The 19,518-nt window shown below is 38.8% G+C and overlaps 1 protein-coding gene across 1 annotated transcript; it reads left to right on the top strand.

Annotated features, from left to right (window-relative positions):
* Positions 1–11,899: 11,899 nt before the first annotated feature.
* On the top strand, positions 11,900–16,790 carry LOC120519559 (tyrosinase-like). Its single transcript, XM_039742512.1, has 2 exons — positions 11,900–12,856; positions 16,755–16,790. The coding sequence occupies exons 1-2, from the start codon at positions 12,035–12,037 to the stop codon at positions 16,773–16,775; spliced, it is 843 nt and encodes a 280-aa protein (XP_039598446.1). The 5' UTR covers positions 11,900–12,034; the 3' UTR covers positions 16,776–16,790.
* The last annotated feature ends 2,728 nt before the right edge of the window (positions 16,791–19,518 follow it).

Here is a 19,518-nt window from a genome sequence, read left to right as displayed (position 1 = left end):
CAGGCACAACACAGTCCCAAAACACCAAAAACACCACCATACAATTCCTTTCTTCCACCACCACTCCTCTGTCAAGCTTCGTCCTCCTCCTCCCAATTCTAGGCATTGAGTGGTGGCTGCTGGCCCCTTTTATAGTCCACTCAGAAGTGCTCCAGGTGGTTGACTGCCAATTTCCGGCGGCATGAATGCTTACATTGTTTAAATAGATTAGATCATTCTTCCAACAATCCCACTATGGCTGAAGCTCATCATGCAGAGTGTCATCCCTGCTTATACCCCTACAAAGCTCTTGCAGAACCCTTTTAGCATTAAAAACAAATGGAGCTACATATCTTAAAGGATCATACAAAGAGGCAGTAATGGAAAGAATTCCCCCAACAAGTTGCAGGCTGATCCTTGAGGTTGATACTAAATTTAAAACAGTTTGATTCAATATCCCTACTGCTCTTTCTATTGGCAAGTCATCAAATGTAAGACTGACATTTTTTACATCAATTGTACACTTGGAGGGTGGTTTATTCTCTAGGACAGTTCTGTTATTTGATACAAACTTGTGTAGCTGAAGACCACCTTTGGTACAAACTTCTTGAGTCTTCTTTGCAAGCTTAAGAATATATATTCATTTTTGCTAAATATCTCAGCCCATAGTTTTCACATCCAGAAGAAGAAGCAGCACCAAACAAATGTACTTTCATTTGAAAGTATTGAGGGTTTGTGTGCAGATTTCCTTTCTTCCACCAAAAGAAGTGCAAATAATTCCTGTTAGGCTCACATATATGAAAATATCTTTTCTACATCATATATAAGAGCAACACTGGACTGATAAAATAGGATAAGTACTGCAACCAAACTGTTAGTTTGATCAGGCCCAGTGAGAAGATGGTCATTGAGACTGGTTCCTTTATATTTGGCAGAGCAATCAATCACAACACGCAAATTGTCTAGCTTCTTAGGATTATAAATGCTGTGGTAAATCTCACATAGTGTTCCTTGTACATATCATTTCTTTGTAATTTCCTCTTCAGATGATCAAGCTGAATAATTTCAAGGGACTTGTTGTTGAGCTGACTGGGTCTCTTCTTGAATACTAGGGACATTTCATAGTGGTTAAGGCTGTTTTTCTTAACGCAATTTCACAATTTTCTCAGAAAAAGGATGTCATCTTGAGAAACATTTTTTTCCTCCTCACTAGTGTCTTTGAAGTTTGATTCTAAAATACAAATTGCATCTTCAGGTGTCATAAGGGGGAGATCTTTGACTGTGACTCTATAACACAGACAAATATTGCTAGATTAATTAATCTGTGGTGATGAAGGCCCTACAATACTCCATCCTAAGTCAGTGCACACAGCTCTTCATTTTCACCATTACCTGCCTGGACATTAATGCTCTTGAGTAGTTATAGCCTGTGTCCAAAAGCACACTTGTTTATTAAACAGTTCTTTTTAGCACACAACACAGTGCCCCAAATCCACAGTCTCGCCACAACTCAGTCCGTATATAACACTTCTCTGTTTCTTCTGCCACCTCCTCTTCTCTTCTTGCAAGTTTTGTACTCTGCCTCCCAACTACGGCTCACCGAGTAGTGGCTGCTGGCTCCTTTTATAAGGCACCCAGAAGTGCTTCAGGTGCTCGTTGACCTAATTCTGACAGCACTTCCAGGTGTGGCAGAACAGCTGCTCTCCAAGGCTCAGCAGCAGCTGCAGCACCCCCTGGCGGGACCCCTGGATCCCAACAGCTGTGTATCTCCCATGAAGCCCTGCGGAGGTCCGAGGCGCCACTGCAACCCATGGGGGCTGCCATCTAGCATCCCAGAGGAGGAACTGTGTTCTGGCCATGCTTGCTCCCCAGGTCCTCTCAGTGAAGAGGCATCCTGGCTGGACAAGGACCCTGGCCATCTGTGACAGCCTATAAGAAGCTCAACTTCACAGTCTTGCAGTGGTGGGATTTCATTTGCAATTTCTGACAGGTGATTCCACTTTCATGCTGTTTCAAATGTAGGAATGTGGGAGCAGTTTGGTGGTCTGCATCCTTTATTGAATACATGGGGAAGCTCAATATAAACCTGGGACTTATATCCTCTTACACAAAGTCCAAAGACCCTTTCATTCTTCACAATTGTGTCTCTTCCAATCATGGTAGTTAATTTTAGTTTCATTGGAAATGTATCTGTTTCTAGTGCATCACTAATGCCAAGGTCTACAAATGTAGTGTCACTTTGAGTATCAAGCAGAGCATAAACAAGTTTCTCAGCATCTGGGCAGTTACATGATGACACTCAGACTAGCACAACCATGGAGGTAATTGTAGAATGTCTTCCTTCTACCACAGTGGGCGCTACTGTAGTAGTTGTTTCATTGCTGTTAACTTCATTTGAGGTTTCTAAAGTTGATGTTCTTGACATTGGCACATAGCTATTATCATGAAGACATGTGGGATACCTTTTCTTAGAGAAGTCACAGGAGTGGTGATGATGGCATTCTTTTACATTATGTCCAGGCATTAAACACCCGTGACAAAGTTTCCTTTCCTGCACAAATTTCTATCTCTCATGCATAGGCTTAGATATCCACCCTAAACAGCCATGGGGCCGATGACAGTCATCACTGCAGAACATGCACATAGATCCTACACTGATCATAATCAAACTTTGACTGTCACTGTGTTGTTTTAGTGTTAACGACACTGGCCTTGTTTCTCTTGGTTTCTCTCAGATTTTGTTCTGAAGCATGAAGAGCAATAATATAGGTTATCGGATTACGTGCAATCTTTGTTTATGTTGACAGAAAAGATGCAAATTCCTTACAACCTGGAAACTCTTGAGTCTCTCTTAGGGTTAGTGTAACCTGAAAATTCCACTGAGATGCTAGCTATCAATGAAATAGATGCACAGGTAAGTTTTTGTACACGTTTCTGATTTTCTTCACAGTCATTCAGTATCTGAAGACCCTTAACATGAGGCATCACATCATGACATGCATTTAAATTATCCAAATAATGCCTAAGTCCAACAGAATCTTTTGACTCAGTTTTTCTCTGAATGCTCTCTGAATGACAAATGGCTAACCACAACAATGGTTTATCTTGTTTCATGCATCCTGATAAACATCATTACTTCTGTAAAATGTCCCATATCTAGGATCTTATGAGCTGGACCAGCTATATATTTCTTGATACAGTAAAGCTTAGGAGCTGAAGAAACATCCTTTCCAACAATAAGCGATACAAAGGAGGCTTTCCACTCAATAAAATAAAGTGATCTCCACTAAAAACAGATGGCTCTGGCACAGAAAGCCTATTCAGTGTGGTGCTGTTTCTGTAAGGCCTGCACAAACAAATTTGTGTTTTCATGAGGAGAAGTTAATTCATTGAAGGACTGACAGGTGACTGTTGCAGGAATGTGTCTTAGTTCTGTTACGCTACAGTCAATCAGCAGGATGCTGACCTCCATTGCTTGTAAACTTCAAGCCAAGAGTGTGCTGCTCTCAAACCCTTTTCTACTTGCAGTTCTCACTTGTGAGTCTCTAGCTCCCTTCTTTGTTGTTCTTCTATTTGCCGTATTCTCTCTTGCCGTCTCCTTTCTTCCAGCATAACTGCAAATTCAACTTTCTTTGCTGCTAACTCTGCTGCAGCATCTGCCCGTTTTACTGCCATGCATGAAGTTACAGAATTGTTGATGGATCTTCTGCTTACTCTTCAGACTGTAGAACTATAAATGGATCTAGCATATTCATGATGCAGAAGCTGGCAAAAACAACATTTTTCTCTTTCAGCATTAAACTCACTTTCAATACCAGCTAACCTTTCATATGCAATTTTGGTAATGTCAGCCGTCACTGCTTCACATGCATCTATTCTCCGTCTCAAATCTGAAAATGGTGTGATGTTATTTCAAATTTCTACATAAATGGCTATGACATCATCTTTTCTTTTTTCAAGTTTATTAATCAGTACAGATAGTTGGCTTTCTGTAATGTCTGTCTTAAGCTGTTCTCTTACCTCACAAGCTTGGATCTTCTACTGATCATACAGACAGTTTTGCCTTTTTTCCTTACTTTGAACCTCTTCTCTTTGAAATGTAACCATTTTTTCTGTGGACTTTTGTTCACAACCAGTGCAACGAGGACCGGCCCTTTGGAGGTTTTCCAGAATGCTAGTCTGCATCTCTTCACTAATTTGAATCACTGCTAGGCAATCTCTGTGTGCATCCTATTCTTCATTTTGAAGCAAACTATCTGGCTCTAAAACCTTTAACTGGAGACTACCAATCTTCTCCTGCAACACTCCCACACTTGAAAGAATAGGACCTGGCTCTGTCATCTTACACTAACTGTGTGAAAGAAAAAGAATCAACCAAAACCTTATATACATGGATAAACCTAATACAATACAAAGATATCAATATCTCTTTAGTACACGGTTAAAGAATTCTGTCAATTTTAAAACTTTGAATTAACTATTAAAAACTGTCCTCAAAATTGCAAATGAACAATAACCAATCAGATATTTCACAGTACCCTTATAACAGTAAATACTCATTTTTAATAGTTAGCAGTTACAGAATAGTCCTTAAAGCCAGCTTCTATCAAAGGAACAGGATCAATTCCTCTTTATGCATATACACACACATATAACAGTTTGTTACTCTCTTAAACTTATTAGTATATCCAGCCTCTTTATTAATGTTAATATTACTCACAGTGACATTATATCTGTTTATGCCTCCATTTCCCTATTTATCTGGAAAGGGAAGGGTGATCGCCTGGATTGTAGCAACTACAGGGGGATAACACTGCTCTCTGCACCAGGTAAGGTCCTTGCTAGGGTTGTCCTCAACAGGATCCATGGTCACTTGCTCACCTACCAGCGACAGGAACAGTCTGGTTTTATGCCTAAGAAGTCTATCATCGACTGCATCCTGGCACTGAGAGTTCTCATGGAGCGCAAACGCGAATATCGGCAGAGTTTCTTTGCAGCTTTTGTCGATTTTCGCAAACTGTTCAACTCGGTTGATCGAGCTGCCCTGTGGGACATCCTGAGGGTTCACGGGATCCCCTCGAGGTTGCTGGATATCATGGTCGGCCTGCACACTGGTACTGTGAGTGCTATGCAGAATGGCGGCAGAACCTCTGCGTTTTTCCCAGTTGATTCTGGGGTTCGTCAGGGGTGTGTTCTTGGTCCTACTCTGTTCAATGCTTGTATGGACTGGGTATTGGGCAAGGTCAACCCAACAGGCCAGCGGCTGTGGGGCATCTGTTGGTGAAGAAAGATTCAAGGATCTTGACTTTGCTGACAATTCTGTAATCTTTGCGGAGTCAATGGAGGCTCTGAGCAAGGACTCTGAGTGTCTGGGCTTGTGAGTGTCCTGGATAAAAACCAAGATCCAGGCCTTTCATGACCTCTTGGGCACAGCCATCAGCAGTGTGTCTGTCTAGGGAGAGAGTGTCAACCTTGTCAAGAGGTTTACTTACCTAGGCAGTGACATTCATGTCTCTGGTGACTTTTCCTATGATGTCAGTAGATGGATTGGGAGAGCATGGGGGGTCATGAGGTCGCTGGAATGGGGTGTGTGGCGCTCCCGATATCTATGCAAAAGAACGAAGGTCCAAGTCTTTAGAATCATGGTGCTTCCTGTCTTGCTATATGGTTGCAAGACATGGACGCTGTCCAGTGACCTGAGACTAAAACTGGACTCCTATGGTACTGTGTCTCTACATAAAATCCTTGGGTACCGTTGGTTTGACTTTGTGTCGATTGAGCAGTTGCTCATGGAGTCCTGAATGAGGCACATTACCTGCATTGTGAGGGAGCATCAGTTACAGCACTACAGCTATGTGGTGTGTTTCCCAGAGGGTGATCCAGCTCATAAGATCCTCATTGTTGGGGACCCGAGTGTCTGGACCAGGTCAAGGGGTGCCCACATAACACCTGGCTGCAGCAGATAGAGGGTCATTTCTGGAGGGTGGGACTGGACCGCGTGTTGTTGGTCTTACAGGCACCGTGCTCACTTGGTTTAGTTCTTATTTATCAAATCAATTCCAATATGTACAGAAATGTGCTGACAGTACTCCATCATTATACACAGAAGTTCAATATGGTGTCTCGCAGGGCTCAGTACTGGGACCTTTACTGTTTTCACTTTACATGCTTCCACTGGGATCTATCATTAGGAAATATAATGTTAATTTTCATTCGTATGCAGATGACACCCAGTTATACCTTTCATTTAAATCAAATGAAGTTTCTCCAGTGTTGTCTTTAATTAGTTGTTTTAGTGAATTAAAGGAGTGGATGGATGAGAACTACTTGTCTTTAAACACAGATAAAACAGAGATGTTAATTGTTGGAGGGAAAGATGTTGATCACAACAATATTCTGTCATCATTTAGCTCAGTTGGACTCACCTTAAATTTTACTGAATCAGCCCGAAATCTCGGAATTCTCTTTGACTCATGTCATTTAAAGCACATATTACAAAGTTGTCCAAATCATGTTTCTTCCAGCTTAAAAATGTTAGGAAATTAAGGCGCTTTCTAAATAAACAGGATTCTAAGAAATTAATTAATGCATTTATTTCTAGTAGGATTGACTACTGCAATGCAGTGTTCACTGGATGTTAAAACTGTTCTTTATACAGCCTCCAGTTAATCCAAAATGCTGCTGCAAGAATTATCACAAGAACAAGAAAATACGAACACATAACTCCAGTTCTTAAATCCTTACACTGGCTCCCGGTTAAGTTTAGGACAGATTTCAAAATCTTCCTTTTAACATATAAAGCATTAAATGGCCAAGGTCCGGTTTACCTGTCTGAAGTTATCATGACTTACAAACCTGAGCACACATTAAGATCTCAAGATGCCGGTCTGCTTATGATTCCAAGGATTAATAAAATAACAGTGGAAGGTCGAGCTTTTAGTTACAGGGCCCCTAAACTGTGAAATGGTCTGCCTGATTCTATAAGAGATGCCCCTTCAGTCTCAGCTTTTAAATCCCAGCTGAAGACTCACTACTTCAGTTTAGCATATCCTGACTAGAGCTGCTGATTAACTGTACAGACTGCATCTCTGTTGTCAGTCATTAGCACTAAAACATAAGTAAAATGATAGTTATAATTTGATACTAACCCTCACCTATTCTGTTTCTCTTCTCGGTACTCAAATGTGGCACTTGGTGCCATGGCCCACCTGCCAAGTTGTTGTGCCTGCCTATGGTAAAGTCATCCCTGATGGAGGATCGCTGGAATCATGGGAAAAGAGGTCCTTTCATCAGATTGGCTGGCCCAGCACTGTTTCAGCTGTGGAATGGCCAAATGGGGGAGGCAGCTTGATGGATGAGGTCTCCAGGACTCTAAACAAATCCAAATCATATTATGTGATGTCATCCACTGTTAAATTCTGCTACATACTTCTAAAATTTTTATTTGTATACGGGATTGCGGATTTGTTCTGTTCTGTGTATTGTATTGTATTGACCCCCTTCTTTTGACACCCACTGCATGCTTAACCTACCTGGAAAGGGGTCTCTCTTTAAACTGCCTTTCCCGAGGTTTCTTCCATTTTTTCACTACTGGTGTTTTTTTGGGAGTTGTTCCTTGTCTTTTTAGAGAGTCAAGGCTGGGGGGCTGTCAAGAGGCAGGGCCTGTTAAAGCCCATTGCGCCACTTCTTGTGTGATTTTGGGCTATACAAAAATAAATTGTATTGTATTATATTGTATTGTGTCTGCCTGGGGGGGTTGCAAACCGGGATCCCGAGTCGTTTCATCGTGTAGTGGGTGCAGCAATGCACTATACCAGTGCATGCTCCCTAACTTGACTTGACTTGATGCCTCCATTTGACCATTGCACTAAATCCATACATCAGCTGAACCTAACGTTTAAGAATCCATTGCTGAAGTCCTCATATTGAAATCCCTAAAGTGCTAAAGCAGGAACAAGGGCAAGATTCTTGAGGCTCAGGTTTACCTCTCCAGGTGGCTGTGTTCAGAGGTATATTTCAAAGGTTGAATGGCTTGATGACTTCCAACAAGACAGCATTCAGGCATTGAGTAACTGATGACACAATTACTAGCAGCAGCAGGGTAGTGTAGTGCTCCCTTTCTTAAGTTCTTCTCATTCAAATATGATAAGTACTTACACCCATTTGCCGAGTAATTATTACAATTTCATATTCCCTGTACACTGCTTTTCCCTCCCTTATGGTGCCCAGAATATTCCTGGCATGCCACAGTTATTTTGTTTTCTAATTTCCATCTGAATATATCAAATTCAACAAGAACTTTGGTTTTCTTGTTCATATAGAATCTTGCATTCTCAGTGTAAACAAAACTACTTTTACATATGTGTGTGTGTAAAAGCAGCTTATTTTTTAAGCTAGAAAATTCATATATAATCAGGCTTTGTCTGCTCAAAATTGAAACAAAGCATAACTATTCATCAATTTGAGTGTTTTAGCTGAAAATACCCATACATCAAAATAATACACACAGTTTACATATATTGTGCAGGTGTACAATTACATTTGCTGAACACCAGGGACTAACATAGAGGATACTACACAGTGACAGGACTGTGTGTTTCCCCCAAATTTATGTGTGTTGAGGTGTTTCCGGAAAATGTATTTATCAGACACCAACTTCAAAGACAGAGGTAGAGATTACTGCCCCTGGTGGCCCATATGTGCCGTATGCAGAGGTACTCTGGAGTTGCCATTGTGGGGGTTTCTGGTGTCTGTTATTGGCCTGTGCCATGCAATCCTTTACCATATACAGTAAAATAGCTAAAAATATTGTGTAAGAGGAAAAAAAAAAACTTAAAGGAATTCATCTTTGCAGAGCCTAGGGCTGCCTTAATCCTGTGATGCTCATTCTTCTGTTAGTGATTTTACACAAGAAGGATTAGCACTACCTCGTGTCTTGACACAAAGCCATGTGATAAGCTTATGATTCTGGGTTACAGACAATTGCCAGAGGTACTGTAAGCACATGGCTGGTCAGGTCACTTTGAACATTCCCTAACTTTAAAGATCACATTTTTTTTATCGTGCAGTGGGTTTTTCTTTTTATGAATAAGTTAGTATCATAGCCAACAAATAAGGGAACTGTCCATTGCAAACAAAAAAAAAAAAAAAGTAATTCAGCAATACAAAGAAAAAGGCTCCTCTTTTAACAGTTAAACCATTATAATCCAAATGGGTTCTTTTGATAAAAATGCATAAATATGTAAGCTTCTTGTTTTGCTTTATATGAAGAATTGGAACATAATCATCTTCTGAATTATATTGCCATGTATAAAATTATTTATAGTTTTTCACTTATTTAGAAAACTGCGGACTCTACTCTCCTTCATTATTAATAATTAAAAGGATTTCAATCTTTTTTTATAGTTTTATGTGGAAATGCTGAATAGGGTTTGCATTTTATTTACTGTAATTTTATTTCAACATTAAAAAGGACAGGAGTTCAGTTAAACAGTTAAAGTATAATAATCGAAATATATTCCATTGCTAAAAAAATCTATTAACTATCATAAGTTTAACTATTATTTTTCAGGATTACCCAGGTTATTGCACAATTTGTTTTTTCGCCTCTCTGTGGTCTTGGGCATCTTTTGGGGTGAGACCCCCCACACTTTCATACCATCTCCAACCACATCTTTCTCAGCCTTCCTCTGCATTTTCATTCCCTCCACCTCCATCATCTGATCATTCTCTGCCTTTCATTCCACAAGACCAAACTAATGTTTGCTTCTGACAACACCTATTGACTCCACAAGTTTTCTCTTAACTCAGTGTTCTCACTATGTGACACTCCACACATCCATCTGATTGTTCTTATCTCTGTTCTTTCAAACTTTACTTCATGTTCCACCTTTACTGGCCATGTCTTAGTCCCGCTGAGCACACCGCTCCTCATAGAGCTTTCATAAACCTTCTATGCCAGAGAGGTTTTAGACGTCAGAATGGGGAATTTGAACCTTTGACCCTTGCTATCACTGGAGTGTCAATACTTGCATACAGCATGCCAGCTAAGTAGCAGAACTTCCCTACTTTCTCTGAAACAACTATATTGTCGATATCTAAATGTACACTAATAACAGAAGCATACTGCCTCACTCTCACACACTTTCTACAAACACAGGTTTCACTTGCCGCCTGCAGACTGCCCTTTAAACCACTATTTCTTTTATGCACTCACCTCTGAGAACCTCAGCAATGGATTGATTCATTCCCAACTCCTCTACTGCATATACCACACAGAAATGAAACCACCTCCGTGTTTCCTGCTCCAACACCTCAGACCATCACCTTGGTCTTTTCTATATTTACCTTGAGGTATTTTCTAATTCCATTGCATTATCTTCTCCTTCTATTCTGCTTCACATTTTACCAAAAATAGGCATACAAGAGCTCTAATGTCAATTGTTCATATATTTTCCTAGACACCATCTCTATCACTATCACAAAAAGTGAAAAAAATAAAAATAATTGATAAAAAAATCATGATTTTCAGTTTTCTTCCTTTTTAGTCAATTTGGTGCATATTTCAGAAGGTTTAGTTGTTTGTCATATTAATTTTGTTTCTTTGTTTATTCTGTAAAAAGCCAAATTTCCCCTTAGGGCAAAAAAAGTTCTATCTATCCATCTATTGATCAAAAATATGTTTCTTTTTTGCAATACCTTTTAATGCTTAATACTGTTTTCTCATTTTCTTTTTAATTTCACTTTTTCTTTGGAGTTTGCTCCTTTAGTTGTATTGTAGTGCTGACAACAGATGATGAGCTGAGTAGACACCAGCGCAAACACAAAATGCTAATGGGCAGCCATTTCACTATTAGCCCCTTGTGTGCCTATTAGTAAAAAATAGATTAAATAACCAAAAACACACACACACACACACATATATATATATATATATATATATATATATATATATATATATATATATACACACATATATATATATATATACATATATATATATATATATATATATATATATATATATATATATATATATATATATATATATATATATATATATATATATATATATATATATATATATATATATATATATATATATATATATATATATATATATATATATATATACATATATATATATATATATACATATATATATATATATATATATATATATACATATATATATACATATATATATATATATATATATATACATATATATATATATATATATATATATATATACATATATATACACATATATATATATATATATATATATATATATATATATATATATATAAACACAATTCTTATCAATCTAACTCACATAAATTCTTAATTTATTCAGTAACTATTTAGCATATCCAGTTTGTAATTACTGGATTGATACAAAACATAAACTGGAAACTACCAGCTTGCTCAGTTAAGGTCAGAGTCTAGTTACAAGCAGGACTGAACTTGGGAATCACTGCTCTAGAGAAACTTTCAGAAACACGGATACAAATTGTTCATAACTTCTCATTTATATTAGTTGCTTTTCAAATAAGATATTACTATTGAATAATTACTCATTAGAATACTATATAATGATCTACTTAATTATCAGCTTTAGAAACTGTAACTGACCTTTCTAACTACTGTGTATATCTAAGAAAATTGAGAATCTCCGTATTGCCAAAAGTGACGTAAAGACCCTTAGAGCTTAAACATAGATCCCTCTGTCTCTGGCTGGAATTAGAAGTAATTGAACTCAATTGGTAACAATAACAGACAAGAAAATCTAATCGAGGAACTCACTAAATTCTATAAACCGTCTGTTAAAAAAGGATAAAGATTCATTTTAAACACAAAAATAAATGTGCATGGAGGCGCAGAAAGTAAAAGATGGTTTTCCAGCACATTAGATACAAAGCTGTTTAATTTCATGGCAAGCACGTGAGAACAGTGGGCTGGGAGAGAAGGGGTGAGGGAGGATACGCGCTACTTAACTTGCCAACTAATTTTAAGTCCCACAATCTAACGTGTGCGTCTCCTACTGGAAACGATGCCGATCGGTACCTTTCTTTGCCTGCTGGCTCTGGTGCGCCTCTCCCAACAGCAGTTCCCAAGGGCGTGTGCCACTGCTGAGGCTCTTCTCAGTAAGGAGTGCTGTCCCATATGGGAAGGCGACGGCTCCCAGTGTGGACAGGCTTCTGGCAGAGGGTCTTGCCAGGATGTCACCATCTCGGAAGCCCCTGACGGGCCGCAGTTCCCCCATTCTGGCGTGGACGATAGAGAGCAATGGCCTGTGGTTTTCTACAATCGTACCTGTCAATGCGCCGGTAATTTCATGGGCTTCAATTGTGCCGATTGTAAATTTGGTTTTTTTGGCCCAAACTGCGAGGAATGGAGAGTGTCTATCAGAAGGAACATTTTACACCTGACTTCGTCCGAAAAGAATAAATTCATCGCCTACCTCAACTTGGCTAAGAATACCATCAGTAAAGACTTTGTCATTGCCACCGGTACTTACAACCAAATGAACAACGGCTCCAACCCACTGTTCCGAGACATCAGCGTCTACGACCTCTTTGTATGGATGCACTATTACACTTCACGAGATGCCTTACTTGGGGGCACCGATAACGTATGGCGGGATATCGACTTTGCCCATGAGGCCCCAGCTTTCCTACCTTGGCACCGAGCCTTTCTGCTGCTCTGGGAACATGAAATTAGGAAACTGAGTGGCGATGATAGCTTCACTATTCCTTACTGGGACTGGAGAGACGCGGAAAGCTGCGACGTGTGCACAGACGAATACATGGGGGGTCGCCATCCTACTAACCCCAATATCCTCAGCCCGGCTTCCTTCTTCTCTTCTTGGCAAGTAAGACCTGTTTTTTTTTTTTTCCTTCCCATTACCACGTTAGACTGCAGCGCTACAACAGGTCGTTTTCTTTAAAGCAGAACTGAAAACAGTTCAATTAATATTCTGGCGTTTAGGTGGCAAAAATACAGAGGTTCATTGCCCAGATTATTGTTAAGATTAAAACCAGTGCTATTTTTAACCAGGCTGGTGTCTAGGATGTCATTAGATGTTACGCACAAATCAACTCCAAACTGAGAGAGAGGCAGTCAGAGAGCGTACTCGCGTATGCATACACACTGGCTCCAGTCGGGCCATTTGGAATTACCAAGTAACTTGCCACACATGTTTGAGATGAGAGAGAAAACCGGAGTACCCCAAGAAAACCCAGTAAAAACAAAGGGAGAACACGCGATCTCTCCATGCATGTTTTGTAATACTTTTCAGCGGAGATCTATACCATCAAGGATTTTAGGTGTCTTTCGTTATAGACAAAACTGAGGACATCTGATTAGTAAGTTATACATGTATGAAAAACAGAAAATGCTATATTACAAATTTATTCATTGGCATATCTATTTCAGATGTAAACTAGGTTAAATAAGTGAACGCTAGTTGAAAGCTGTCAAAGTATTTAAAGTCTGATTGGCATAAATCACCCTAGTCGTAAAAGTCTGACGTAAGATCAGCAACGCTAAGTTTTTTGGGGAAGAGCAAAAAAAAAGCTTTCACTCAGGTTTATAGTGTCAAGTGTCTTTATGGACTTTCCACGTTCTTTGCGTACGTGGATTTTCGTCAGATTACGATGTTTGCCTTATATTTTATTTTTCTCCTGTAATCAAATATGTCGTTAAGTAAATGTGGGTGTGCTGCCGCCCAATTAAAGTCTTGGTTCCAATCTGTCGGGATCAGTCCCGCCTCCTCTGAGCTGTCATTAGATTAGCCAGGTAAAGCGCATGTTTGGATGGATGAACGTCGGCTGCTATCAGTCTATACCAGAAATCTCGGAAAAAAAATCAATACAATAGATAACGCAGAGAAGCTAAGCTGCTAGTTTCTACAGAAGTCATTCAATTTAAAGAATTCTTTAAAATGTATATAGAAAAGAATATGGGCTCTCACTTTAAACATGTTGTAATTCAGGATAGGTCTGTTGCGTTTTAATAATTCATGCTTATACAGTCCGTTTTAAGTAGTGCTGTCTGGGAACTAAAGAGGAGGTAGCAAATGCCTCTTAAAAACATGTCAAAACGTGTGCGTCATAGTACCAGCGATTTTGAAATGATCTATATTTTTTCACGAGATTTTTTTTTTTTCTTTTAGAAGTGACATCTTCCAAAACTGACGGGTTTAGTGGCTTACTAAGTTGTTCTTTGACGATTGATTGAGTAGGAAAATTAAAACAAGTTTACTTAATGTTACTTCCACACAGTTCCAGGGTCTTGGGTTCAAATCCCTGTCCAGAAATTGTCTTCAGTTAGCACAGTATGGAGTGCCTGAAAACTCTGAGACATAAACAGTCGGATTATATTAACAGGCAGAACATAATTTAATAATGCATAATTTCAAAATTAATGGAACATATTACCTCTCTATTGAGGTTTATTGAGGTTCTGACACATTGTGACAAGTTATTTCAATGAAGCCTGGCTTCAGACCCCTCTGTGGCTGATCCAACTGTAGGACCCGGTCCTCTCATTCTAGGGCTGGAGGTCTAAATTGGAGAGTTTTTGGACAGGGCAATATGCGCATGAAAAGGTAGATACGGATGCTGAGCATCCTTATATATAATTTGATACTATCCATATGTATGGTGTTCGCGTCAATACCCCGTATGTATGGTGTTTGCGTCAATACCTCGACTCAATACAAGTTAGAACCATGCAATGGGACTCTGCCTCTGTAGTTAGAACATAACGTGGCAAACGCAGACGCAGTATTGCATGATTGGCTAAGCATGTTCGAATGCTTCAGTGATGCCGCTGGACGGCTGAGTATAGCAAGTCGGTGTTGGTTTGAGCAGATAACAGTAAGTTCAGTTGGTTTTTGGAACGTTGGTTTGGTGGGGCGTACTTTCCAGGACTAACATCGTTGACTGACTTAAACCCTTCGACAGCTCCGGAACCGTAAGTAATTTAGAACGTATCGACATTTGCTTGGTACGTCGAAATCTATCTTTGGGCAGTTTGGTTTTGGCATCCATCCTTTTGACATCTATTGGCAAACTGAATAATGATGGCTGGGTATTAACAACGGTCATTGTTTAAATTTTAGCCGATCTCCGATCTAAAATGACCACGCCAACATAATTATTACTCCGACTCTGATTAGAGTCGTAAAATACGGTTTGTTTTGAAAATTGTTTGCCGGAAAAAATCGAATGAGGTCGTGAAGAGCTCAGTTCTATCTACAGCCCCATTTAAACAGGAAGCTCTTCATTACATCGGGTCTATTTTAAGCACAAATCGCCATGATAACAAAATCATTTCAAGGACTTAAAAACAAATAATTATTTGCAGAGAAAGTATGGATTTCACAGAATTTGTAGCCCCATTCGATCCTGCATATTAAATAAATGTAGCTGCATTTGGCTTACTATCCAATTTAATGAGTGCATGATGTAAACAGTACACACTCTTTCGTTTAATGAAGTATTTGCTACTGTAGTGGAGCATTTACATGGCCCATATGTCAGAGACTCTGTACTTCATGCCTCCAGCCATATATCCATTCTTGCCAGATCCTGCATATTGATATTCTGAATTTGTGTATGTGGTCATAGCAACTCAAGGACGTATGCGATGTCGGCCCATAGCAGAGCACATGCCTAGATATATCCATTCTTGGCTATATGGTATTCATACCATATGCACATGACTTTGGGTTGTGGCAGTAAACTTGCTAAACTGCATGGAGACCATGAAAATTCCAGACAGAAAATGGCAGGCTACAGTGTGGTTAATATCCATTTGGCAGTTCATAAAAAATAGTTGTAGTACTGATGAAACATTTCATTATCCCTTTCTGAGGTGGGCAGCTCCAGCTGTAAAGTGTCATGGTGAATGCTTTTCTTTTAAACTGGTCACCCTAAGGAAAACAAAAACAAATCTGGACTTCATTGAACATCTCCTTTCTGAGATTGCAATTGAATTATCAGATCTCATGATTTAGGCCAACTGGCTACCAACCCCACTTGGGCATTCCAATATATCAGAAGTACATATACAAGACAGTATAAATAGAAGAATTTATATCCATTTGCTGTTGATTCAAATCTCCAGACATCTGTTGACACATTTCATGATCTAAGGACATTAGAATGTTAATATCAAGGTAACCCACCGATAATTTGTGTACTGTTTAGGAAAACAGTGTCTGTAAGATGCTTTTTCCTTACTCTTCAGTGTTCCTAAATCTTTAGGACTGAAGGGTACTAACACTTTATAAGACACACAACTTGTCTTGATTGAGTACATGTATAGTAGGAATTTCATACATGGTAGAGTGAAAGGAGGAGCAAACTTAACTAAATAAAATTCCATGTTAATAGTAAGCCTTAGTTTCTAATTAAGCAACTGATTGAAATGAAAGTTTGGAGTCACTGCTAAACTGCAGGGCCACGGGGTGCTTGCGCTACTTCATTTGAAAACACTTTTGTCACCAACATAACTACCATTAAGACTGCAAAACATAAGAAAGAATATTTGTAGCTGTGCAGCAGTCTTTACAAATGGAATATGCCTTCATAAAATATAATACATTATCCATGAATGCTAAATACCATATTTAGCTTGACATGATATGAAACAATTGAACTATTGTTCTTTGAAAGTGTTTTAAAATGTATATTTGCCAGTACTCCTGGACTGTCTCTGATGTATGCATAAAATATACTTTTTTTTTTTTTTTGGTGCCCTAGGATACTTTCCTTGCCCTTTGACAGTATTGGAGGACCAAACATCATAAGATTACAAGTTCAGCACTAGCAGAGAACTTGTTCAAAATATATGATTTATTTCAAGCAACGATGTAAATCCTTTACGTGTGTTTTTTAGAAGTACACTTCTCAATTGCAGCTTTAGAGGGAGAGAGTAGTACATATTTAAACACACAAATATAATATAGTTAAAAAAAGCAACAGCTCATTCATTTTAATTCTGCTTTTCCTAATGAGGATCACAGTGGCAATACACTGTGCTGAGCTGTCCAGGCTGGTCTCTTTGCAGTGACAGTCCCTGGACACACAGCCAGTCATGAGCAAGAGAATCCTTTTCCAAAGTGTCATGGGTCTGTTCCTGACTCTTCATCTAGTGGGCCATATCTAGTACAGCCTACTTAAATTCCCTAACCACCTCAGATGCCACATCTTGATCAGGAAAAGTGGTCCTTTTCTGGAGATTTAGCCCAGCAAAACTAGCATCCATGAAACTCCACACACTTGCATTTTCCAATAACATGTATGTATTTTGTTCCCAATGGAAATCAATAACCCGTGACTTCACAAATATCTGAGCAAGAACAAAAAGTACACAGCAAGCACAGAATCTGCATTACTCTCCATTAACTTTAGTATCAATGAGTCTTTGTTCCAGTATCCTAGCATGATCATTGAAGGTTATGCTAAGGAGTGTGATCCCTTAAAATCAGAATGCATCTTTTGTGGTTTTATAAAAAAAAAAAAAAATGGTGACCACCATTACAGTCTGCAAGTCTTAAGGCAATGCCCATGACTTTCTTTCAACAGTGAAGAAGTGTGTTAAGCAGGACAACCCAATAACATTCTGTTCCTTTGAACATTTTATGATAGAAACCATCCAATCCAGCAGACTATCCAGAACCTTTCAGTGGCTGTGATGCTGCATCTTCCAAGAAGGACATCTACCCAGAATCTAGGAGTTCTTTAGAGTGCTTTCCTAGCATCTCAACATTTTCCTTATTCATGATCAAAGTTTTCCCACTCTTTACTGAGAATAGCAAAGCTAGTGTCCCATCTACTCTTTCCAAATTTTTAAATGGTTTGCTTGGATCATTGAGTCCATCTGCCATGGCCTTGGCAAACTTTTACCACACTTGGACCTTTACTTGCAGCTACTGTCTTCTTGATTTACCACTACCTCTCTGTCAGATCTGAAGATTGTCATGGTTATATTGTTCAGAAGGCTTTTTGGTACTTTATAACCCTGCCACTCAACCCAGATAGCGCTTCTCTATTACTTATCAACATGAGAAATTTTGCGAAAGAAGTCATTGTTCAAAAATAATTAAAATTCAAATTATACGTATTCTCGTTTTTGTTTTGTAAATAAGCGAATGTAAAAAACAAAGTTTTTCTCGTGCCTGTGGTGGGGTTATAAAGTACCAGCTTTTTTTCCTGCATCTTTTGTGTTGTCCACCTGTGGGTCCAAGGATTGCATAAATAATAGATATCAAGAAACTTCTGGCACTTCTTTCCATTACAGGAGTCTTTAAATTGCATGGGAGGCTCTTCTAGAGGTTAGACTTGAGAATGTCTCAAATAACGACCAGAAGTAGTCATTCGTATCACCCTCTCGCAAGATGCGTTTTCCAGGCTGACTAGCCAACACTACATCCATCTCTGGAAACTTGACAATTTGGTAATAATTTTCTGAACATATAGCTTCAAATTGAATGATGGAAATGCAATATCTATTTATTGAACTTTAGGCAGAGGAATTCTAGTACCAGGTATGATTGTGAGTTACCACATGTGCAAATGGTCTTTGTTATGGACAATCTATTGCAAACACAAACGTAATCCTAATCCATCATTCTAATTCCTGTCATGCAGGCAGTTCTCCTGAGCATGTCCTTTTATTCGTCTTCCTAATTATGAATACTGAAGTTTCCCAGTAGGACTAGAGTCCATTGAAAAGAGTAAACAATCTTCCTCTAATAGTTGCTCTATTAATGGATTACATCCAAAAAGAGAACTTTCCCATTATGCAATTCAAAGTTGCATTGCTGTTAACTGGTACAATTTCTAACTGTACGTCCTTCATCTGGAGTTGTGAGAGTCCCTGTATCTGCCTCAAGCCTCTTTTTTGTGGTGTAGCTCAAGAGTAGAAGAAAAATTTGCTCAAGAAGCATGGTCACATAGCTCAGGGTGTTCTTAAAGATTACTCTGTTAAAGTTGTATTTGTTAACTTTCCATTGAAACTCCTCCTGCTTCCCTGCCTATCATGTTTCTAAAAGTCCTTTTCCATTGTCAACATCTATTATGTATTAGATGTGCCAACACTCTAAATGAGAAACTGTTTTATGCAGGTACCGCTCACTAAGTCCTCAGACTTGGTATCAGCTATGTTATATACAGTACATTCCCCGAGTTCAAAGAGCAGAAAATTTGAAAAGGTGTTATGCGTAAAATATGACAAGTTACTTGTGATGATGGGAAGGACAGATGGAAATACAGATTGGGCAGATAAACCACTCTGTACAGATTAATCTGACAAAATGAGTGGCATTCATGCTAAAGTGGCAAATTTATTTATAAAGATTGTTGTTTTTATTGCTTGCACAGTGGATATGGTACAAGTTCACAATCTGATTTGGAGTGGGAGTGATGAAGATGGTGGTTGTACAAATCCACAGCAAATCCTAATTATAAACACAGTGCTTGCATATCAATTTGTTTTCCCAATGCAAAATGTAAAATTGTCTGT

The sequence above is a fragment of the Polypterus senegalus genome, unplaced genomic scaffold (assembly GCF_016835505.1).
Source record: "Polypterus senegalus isolate Bchr_013 unplaced genomic scaffold, ASM1683550v1 scaffold_2520, whole genome shotgun sequence".
In the NCBI taxonomy this organism is placed as follows: domain Eukaryota; kingdom Metazoa; phylum Chordata; class Cladistia; order Polypteriformes; family Polypteridae; genus Polypterus; species Polypterus senegalus.
This window is presented reverse-complemented; position numbering and strand designations above follow the sequence as displayed.